Below are 9,827 nucleotides of genomic sequence, written 5' to 3' on the forward strand. Positions count from 1 at the left end.
TCCCCTTCGAATTGTGGTTTTTCTTCCCAACGGGGGAGGGGAGGAGTGGGAGGGGAGTGGCCCATATATCACAATAGTACAGTCTCACAACAAAAACAAACCAAATAATACAGATTAAAATTTTGGACAAGTATAATCGAGTGTTATGCTTATTAGTAAAAAAAAATCTATCCAAATGTTACATATGTCATTTATACGGATCAAATACGTTATCAACTACAACGTAAAAAAAACCCAAAAAAACTTCAAACATAACTTGCACATTCAGCCTATTGAAAATATGGAAAACATTTGAAATTATTTCATTTTTACTATAGTTAAGTATCAATAGCTTAGGCTTATTTATCATGATTTGATTCACCACGTAAATAATAATCTTCTGTCCCCGAAACATAGACTCTGAAATACCGGGATGATGTCCGGCGTGGGATAAAAAAAAAAGTTGACACTAAACAATTGAACATTAATGTATGTTATAAAACGGCTGTTTTTAATACAAGTTCATCATCTGGTACGTTATTTGACTGCATCTTTAATAAAGCAAGAATTAACTGAATATTTAAAACTGCTAAGAAATAATTCAGTACAACATAGGCTGGTATATTTTTAGGCAACTTGATAAAATTCTTAATGATACCGGTACTGTACATCACATCCAAAGCATTAAAATATATTCAGTTTTATAATGATTGTAAGATACCGTACCTTGTGCAATCCGAAAATATAGATATTCATTGCATACAACACATAATATATCCGGCAACAACTCGTGAATATAAACAGACATTGTACAATATTGCATTAATTGTGTACAGTAGTAACCTGCCACACTAAACAATGATCCGTTTAAATTCCATTTGTCAGTGATATGGAAGTCTACGGAGAGACTGCAAAAAACTTCAATAAAGAAACCTTGAAATAGTCTATTTTTCTGCGTGATTTGTTAAACCTCTAAAGTTTGTCTGGGCCCCTTACATATGTCGGTAGAAATCTTCTCTGTAAATGTAAAGTTTTCTTGCGTAATACCGGCAAGACTACGATGCCGTGAAAGGACATAGTTCATTAACAAAGGGTTTTCCATTGGGACCACCAACCCCACCCCCTCCTCATGGGGAAGGTGAGGGGTGGTGTGGGGATCGTCGCATTTGGCCGGACCAATACAAATTTTCTTCCGACGAGCCTGTATATTCATGCAAACAAATGAGGTCATCTATTTTTAGAGAAAGATATAGGCACCATTCAGGTCTAATATACACGTAGACACATTCAAATTGAAGTGTTTATAGCATTTTCATGTCTAATTTATCAAAGTATTGAGAATAAACTGTTCAATACAAGATACTTGTACATCGCTTTCTATCCTACGTAAAAGGGGAGATCGTGACATTTATTTTCCTCTCAAATTAACAAGCGGAAAATTTCAAGAATGAATTGATATTGATCAATGATAATTATGATGATGCGGTTGATTATGATGATGATGATGACAATGATGATAGTTTTGATGATTGCCCATGACAACCATATACGATGAGATTATTTTATTTTAGTTTTTCATTTTTTATATTGCGCCTTGCGTTAATAAATTAACTTTTAAGGTAGAGTAATATAGGCTTAGCATGGTTCACGAATATAATAGGCCTACTGGATATCATTCCAAAATTTACTGTAGGCCCTTATTTGCAAAACATTGCTGTATCACTTCCTATTCCGGATATGGCCACCCCTGGGGATAGCGATTGTAAACGGATTTTATTAGTTCCACGGATAGACTTGCCGCAAATCTCTTATTTTTATTGAAAAAAAAAAAGAAATCGAGTATGGGACGCCAATTAAATTAGGTATGACGCGCACTAAGTGCAATAAAGAGTGAGTAACCTAAAATCAGGGCCTGGAACCCAGGCTATTCCACGGATGGTTCAATATCAGGGAGTTATTATATTGTTTTTAAATGCCCTTTGAAGACAATGGTCTCGTCCTACTGTAGTCCACGCGGTACGTGTGCTTTTGCAGGTTGGAAGAAATTCCAATCTTTCGCCTGAGTTGAGGTAGGACGGATTGAGACACAGCAAGAATAAGTAGCAATGATGCAGCAATTTTTAGCACTGATTTGTCTGAGTATAGCATCCCAGATTTGCGTTACAATATCTCAAACAACAACAGGTAATGGTTTATGTGTTCGATTCGTTTGAAAAAGATCTTACTAGTAACAGACCTACAGTTTATTATTAATTAATTACTACTACGGCCTAGCTAGGCCAGCACTTAATTTGCTTTACTGTACAACAACAGCAGCAGTAGTACTATATAGTAGTAGTAGGCAACACGTGGGTCATCATCATCGTGTATTTCGACCTAGGCCCTAGGTGGGCTACTTTTAGTAGTACAACCTTGGTCTGACACTAGGCTTAATTCACCAAAATGAATAAGGTAATAGAATAGCATTTCCCTGATCATTATATAACAGGTCGTATTTCTCCAACTTCAGAGACCGTTTTTTATTATTGAATTGAAGCAGCTGTTGCATCATTCTTAATCTTAAATTTTATCCCATTCAGTCCCACATTTTCAAATTTCTTTTTTGAATTTTTTTTAGTGACATAAAAATAATTAAATATAATTTTTTCTGTTAGAGTAATACAAATTTCTTTGATAAGAATTGAAAGATAATAAAATTTAAATGTTTTTCCTAAGTAAGTGGTTATATAGTGTTGTGAAATTTTTAAAAATAGAAAAAAAAAATTAATATTTTAATTTAATTAATTTTTTTAGGCCCTCCCCCTAGGTAGGCATGTTAGGTGCTCGCGTAAACGACGTGAAAACGTCGCGGACCGAAAACAACATCGCAGGAGCAGCGTTACGATTTTAAATATTCATTTCTCAGCTATTTCATATATCATTATGTAATATTTTAAACACCATTAGATTGCTTTTTACTTCTGCTTTCGTTTGCAATTTACACCCATTAAAATCCGTTCACTAGTTATTAAATGAAAGTGAGTAGAATTTGGGATGCCACCAACGGACCTGCCGATAAGCGCCGATGTTGTGAACTGGTCGCTTTTTTCACAACAAATCGATTCAACCATGCACGCTTCTTATTGGTTTCCAAACCGATTTCCTCATTAGTATTCATTATATCTCCATTGGGATCGTGTAAATAACTTTTTACCAATTCTGATGACGTATTCAGCAAATTTCTAGGTTGAGTGGATCAGAAACAGCCTGCAGTTGAAGATTTCAATGTAATTTTTTTTCACTTTCGATATATTTCACTAAACTCTGACAATATCCCAACTAAGAACAACTATCATAAATTTAAATAACATATATAACTGTTTATTTGAACTTTAATTACCTTGTCGGAATTAGCAAAGTTTTAAGGCCATCCCTAGTGTAGACAGCTTAGGCCACGATTACCAACGCTCAAATCATGGGCGCAGGGCGCTTGGCGCATCATTACGGCCTTGGGATAAGGTTAGCTAAGCCACCTAGGTTTGCTTATTACTGATTTTTAAGTTAATTAAACAAATTTTCTTGTAGAGTCAAGCATCAAAACAGTAAATTTTAAACAATTTTTAACAAATGTTGAAGGACAATTTGTATCTATCCACCCACCCTGAAAGTTTCAGTACAGGTCTAGGCCTAGGCCTACAGGTACATGTCCAGTACAGTAAGTACTTTTAGAGAGGAGTCTTAAATGGTTAATTATTTACTCATTTAGTCTAATTATTCAATTAATCAATTATTAATTAATTAATGACATGAACAGGCTTTATTTACAGTGCATCACCCATTAAAAAGCCTTTGCTTACTGTACCTGAATGGCGTTGTCACACAGCTTCTGCCTCTTTCGAAAGTCATGTATCAAATGAATTACTGTTTCATAGCCTAATTAGTACCTAATTAGCTTAATTAGTCCTAATTAATTACTTATTTGTCCAGTTTCTTGCGGACAGCAATCTATTTTAAGCCATTCAAAGTTTTTTTAGTACCAGTATTACATATTTTGTGGATCATGAACTTTAGTGCTGTAAAGTAATTAATTATGCTAATTAGGTACTATTTTGCATATTTTATTTTCTTTTCTTCACAAACTCATCTTCATCCCCATACTCCAATCATACATGTTGCCAATTTTCTCCCAATGAATTGGCGTATTATTGACTGAGTTATGGCATAAAATGTGTCTAATTTGACTATAAAAAACAATAAGCTAGTCTCCCACTTAACCTTTGACCTTTATACATTTTCATTAGTCGCTTTTCTAAAAACAGAGGCTGAATGTCAGTCTTGAAAATCCTATTTCTCTGGATTGGGTTGAGATATTTTCATTTTGTAAAAAGCATTGTAATCTAGAATAACAGATCTGCCATATTAACCTAGTTTGGACAAGATGGGTTTGATAATTAATATGGCCTGATATGCCTACCCTAGGGCCTAATTAATTTTTATCAATAATTTTGAAAAAAGATTAAAAATAAAAATTCAACAGTCAGAATAAATAAATGCATCTTCAAATCAGCACAAATTATTCCTTTACAAAATAAAAATAAATTTGTAATTTTTGATCAAATACTTCGGAAGATTTTCTTATAAAAAATTTTGATATTTTCTTGAATATTTAATGAAAATACAATACACCTTAATGCACATACGTTTTTTTAAAATTATCGTTAATTAATTAATTATTTGATGACGATAATTAGCGAGTGCTTTAAGCGCTTACGGAACTGAATGGGTTCTTCATTCCCGGCAAAATTCTCAAAAAAAACCAAAAAAAATCATAAAATATGCATTATCTAATTATTATACACCAGGTCATTTATTTGCATAAATTTTTGTTTTGTGCTAAAGGAGAAAAAAAAAAAATGAGAAGTAGTCCTAGGCCTTGAGATTATTTCTCATGGCGATGCCATTTTCAAAAATTTCCTCAACTTCTTTGTTACCTACAGTAGGTCTACAGTAGGTAGGCAAATTAAGAGGTTGTAGATCGCATCCACTGGCATGCTCTCGCCAGCTGTTTTTTGTGTATACTTTATAAAGTCGAGCGTCCGAGGTGGGTAGGGTAATTGTTTCGTGAACCTGCTGCATTCTATTTTTTTTTTTATCTTGCCCGCCAAAACCATGAAACTTCTGACAGACCTCTAACTTTCTCATTGATTTATAGGCCAAGTGAAAAAATAACTATCTTCTCGTCCTAATATTTTAAAAAAGGAAAATAAGGGCACTTTTTTTTTTTTTTTTTACTCTCTCTGATGGCAAATCCAAGATGGTTGATAGGAAACAGCTACTGTACTGCTTTCTCACTTTTACCAAGTAGACAATTGACAGCAGATAAATGAAGCACTAGACATGATTCATACCATACTGTACATATGTATCCCCAACCATGAACAATCGAGAGAGGAATTTTACTGATGCGAGTTAGCCAAGTTTTTGCACATTCGTAAAATAAAGAAATTATAAAAAAAAAAAATTGGTAAGGCAGAGAAAATGGAATGCGAGAGGGGACGAGAAACTGTTTGGCCTAATAGGAATATTAAAGGGAAAATTCCGCTTTGTTAGCTTCCATCTCATATAATTTAATAATAATAATTTACACTCGGCACATATTGCATATGAGTTAAATATAAGTAAGGGATGGTGCCAATTTGTACTTCGTGCACCGCGGTTTCCTGATCATTACCCGCGTTAACCAGGTAAACGATGTTATTGCACAAAAAAAACAAACACCGTCCACGGTTTTAACTTTTAAATATGTCAGTTAGGTTTTTCCTATTTACACCATTGTCGGCAAACACATAGTAAATAATGCACTACTACTGTAATCAAGTACAATTCTTCTCCTGTGTAAACATGCTACGGACAGTGTGTGTACAGTGCAGGATTGTTGTATTTATGTTTAAAAAATCAAATAAAACCCAAAAAAACTTCATCAAATTTTCAAATCACCATAACTTCCGAAGTAAACATTGTATCAAAGTTCGCTAAACATGTGTAGAAAGCTGAATGCTTGAAGAATCGATGTGATTGGTCAGTTTTTGTTCACTGACCTTACAAATACAAAGAAAATGGGGTTCAAAACAAAGGCTTCCCTCGCGAAACCCAGAAAAGCGAGGCCAACTGAAGTGCATGCTCAATGCTGATGTTCCGAACGTTGTCAACTAAATTACTCTGACATTGTATTACTTTGAATGTCATAATTATAAAGTATTATCATAAAATATATGTTTTACTAATAAATATAATTATAGTTTATTTCGGAAAACGGGACTTAAATATTTTTAATTAATATATTCGGATGAATTTCTGTTGCACTGTGTTTGTGTGGAATCGTCGTGCGTGACGTCATCACTCTAACATGCCTATATTTGGGATGGCAAGCCTCGTATAGCATACACTTTTTTTTATAAGAACACATTTTATAAGAACACTGAGGCTGAAATTGCTTGAAAATTAGGAACAAAATAAGAAAAAAATTGAGGTTGAGGTATAGAAAAAAAAAACAAATCTTATCTGCACCTAATGTACAGTAGGCAGGTTTATGTAATACCCTAAAAAATGCAGTACAGCAATATACCGCTGTACAGTAACAAATTTCTATCTTTGGGAAGTATGTAAAATAAGAACAAAATAAGAACATTTTGAGCCTGAAATCAGCCAAAAAATAAGAAAAAATTTTACTGATTCTTATAAAAAAAAAAGTGTGTTGTAAGAGCTATAAATCCAGACCTCAAAACTTTAGAACATCATTTGAAGTTGTTTTTGTTCTGTAAATCTCTTGACTAGTCACTGTAAATCTTTCAATTATAAAAGCTTCCTGCACTCAGTCTCTTGTGTAACTTTAATTTGTTACTTCCATCCAGGGACATTTCCAGTTGATATATTGTTTGTGCATAGTTACTGTAGATAGTGTTTAAGAATAAAATAAAGAAAAAAGGCCTGTTCACACCTTAAAAAAAAAAAGGTTACATACTGTAATTACGCAAATTGTTGAAGGGATTCAGTATATATATATATATATATATATATAATAGTAACATTTTAAACAAAGAGAACAGTTTAATTATGTGAGTGTGAGGACATAAGTGATGCACACAGAATTACATACCATAGGTTTTATCTGCATTGAAACTACTGGGAGATACTTTAAAGTTGAATGACTTGGATCAAATTCCATGCTTGGATCATGCTGTGCTTAACACGTTAAAAGGCTCGGGCTACGGGGCCCCCTTACAGCCATCATATGCAGTGAAAAAAAATTGGCTTTTGACTTCGGTGTTGAATTTGGAATGATGCACTGCATCATGCAGTAGGCCTTCTGAGTTGGAGGCTGTGTATTGGAATGATGCACTGCATCATGCAGTAGGCCTTCGGAGTTGGAGGCTCTGTATTGGAATGATGCACTGCATCATGCAGTAGGCCTTCTGAGTTGGAGGCTCTGTATTGGAATGATGCACTGCATCGTGCAGTAGGCCTTCTGAGTTGGAGGCTGTACTGTATTGGAATGATGCACTGCATCATGCAGTAAGCCTTCTGAGTTGGAGGCTGTACTGTATTGGAATGATGCACTGCATCGTGCAGTAAGCCTTCTGAGTTGGAGGCTGTACTGTATTGGAATGATGCACTGCATCGTGCAGTATGCCTTCTGAGTTGGAGGATTTACTACTGTTGATTAAAAACATTAGAAATACCGACGGTACTCAGGCTTTCAAATGCCAGCATTAAACTGAAATTCGTGTTTTTTGTGGGGGGGGTTTTTTTTTTTTTGTTTTTTTTTAGCTGTGGCTTTTAAAACGCATGTATACTAATTTTATCATATCAACATGATTTTCAAATTACTGAACTTCATAGACAGAATCTGGGCCTGGATAATTTAAACTCGGATACCCACATCACATCATAGTTGAATTGAAATGATTATTCAAATAGTATCTACATTTTCTTTGTAAATTTACTGGAATATTGTCAAATTCATACTGCATTATGAATTTGACAATATAAATATTGTCAAATTCATATTGCAGTACCTGTATATTCATTTTACACATTTTTTTTCTTTGTCAATTTATAATTGACAAATAATAATAATAATAATAATAATAATAATAATAATAATAATAATTTAATAATAATAATAATAATAATAATTGTAATTTTTGCATTTTCATTTATGTTTTGATTTAGCAACATGGTGCACTGTCGCGACAAATGAACAAGCAAAATGCGAAGCTATGAAGACTGCGTTTACCAAAGCCAATCTGGTACCAAGTCTAGCATGTGTACAAGGCACTGATACTTTCGTAAGTATAGAAAAAAAATGAACAAATATATACTTGTCATATACAATAATGAATGTTTATGATTGCAATGCGATAGGGGGTACAGTAACTGCTAAATTGCGTACAGTACTTTTTACTGTTGCGCAACAAAAAAAGCACATGACACATGATACCGTTTGGGCAAACCCTGGACGGCGATTGGTAGTGGAATCCCTGAAGGTTTGTACTTATTATTTATTCTTCTATTAAAGTTGGATGCTAAAAATAATTATGTCGGCTTGAATAGGAAGAGATCTCTCATGAATTAACTCCTATAACATCATAAGGCAGGCTGTTATATTTTTTATTTATAATTAATTTCATTACTCTAGTGCAGTACGTACAGTAGACTTACATAATTTCATATAGTGTAGGCCTACATCATAATCCCATCATTCCATTTCAAATTAAATAAAATGTGATGTTTGGTTAAAGTATATTTTACTTTATATGTTCTACAATTTAGGCCTACTAGAATTTAAAAAAAATGTAGGACTATATTATGTTTTCTACATACTGGTCAATATTATTCAAAAATTACAAAGTTCAGCTCCCAGCTCAGCTTGAAGTTTCTTAATACTTTATGCTACAAAAGTAAAGGTTAATTTGGATTCTATTGTTGGAACCTACACTGAATAGCAAATACTAGTAGATCATTAGGGCCTATCTTTTTAATTCAAAGGTTAGTATACATCTGAAACTAACATCTGGATGTACTGTTATCATTTTTAGTAGATAGTCAAGCGTCAGAAATTTAATTAATGGCTGATAATGATAAACTATGCTCTCATAATTTGGTCACACTGAAATTCATCATCTGAGTTTGCTTCTTTTTTTTTAATTACACAATATTTGTGAAAATTATGCAAACCAGTGGTTAAGAACTTTGTACTGAATGTTGCCTTTTAATATTATCTATGGCTGTGTTTTAAATAAAATTTGCGAAGTGGTACTTAGAGATTAGCATTCTAAGAAATATAAATATTAACAATTATGTGATAACATTTTATTTTTCCCAAAAGATAGAGCTACTGTAACTGACCTTGAAAGGTAAAATTTGTTACAAGCACATCCTCATATAAAGCAAAATCTGGCATGTCAACTACCGCAAAAATATTCTATTTAGAGTCGTAACGTATTTCAAGATTTTTTAAAAATGTTATCAAGACCGAATTTTGAATAGTTTTGATGAAAATCTGCTTTACTTTTACTATGGGAAAACAATGAAATATTTTAGAATACTACTTATAAATTGTGTTGAGTTAGCAGGGAAAACATATTTGTACAATTAATTTTATATTTATCTACATTTGGACTACTGTATTAATGTGAAGATTAATACCCTTGAGCCATGCAACCAAGCAGAAAAACAGGAAAGAGAGCTATATTTTTGATAGATAAATAAAAGATAATTATGTATATGTATGTGTATGTATATGTATGTGTATGTATGTGTATGTGTATGTGTATGTATGTGTATGTGTATGTATGTGTATGTATATA

The 9,827-nt window shown here is 33.1% G+C and overlaps 1 protein-coding gene across 1 annotated transcript in view; it reads left to right on the plus strand.

Annotated features, from left to right (window-relative positions):
- Positions 1-2,005: 2,005 nt before the first annotated feature.
- The window catches only part of LOC117118250 (melanotransferrin-like), a 23,700-nt gene continuing 15,878 nt past the window's right edge, over positions 2,006-9,827 (plus strand). The window contains exons 1-2 of the mRNA XM_033262780.1: positions 2,006-2,163; positions 8,191-8,306. Coding sequence (XP_033118671.1) covers positions 2,085-2,163; positions 8,191-8,306 — 195 coding nt within the window. The 5' untranslated portion in view covers positions 2,006-2,084. The remainder of the gene's footprint in view (positions 2,164-8,190; positions 8,307-9,827) is intronic.

The sequence above is a fragment of the Anneissia japonica genome, unplaced genomic scaffold (assembly GCF_011630105.1).
Source record: "Anneissia japonica isolate Jap-2015-1 unplaced genomic scaffold, ASM1163010v1 scaffold288059_len961885_cov194, whole genome shotgun sequence".
NCBI lineage: Eukaryota > Metazoa > Echinodermata > Crinoidea > Comatulida > Comatulidae > Anneissia > Anneissia japonica.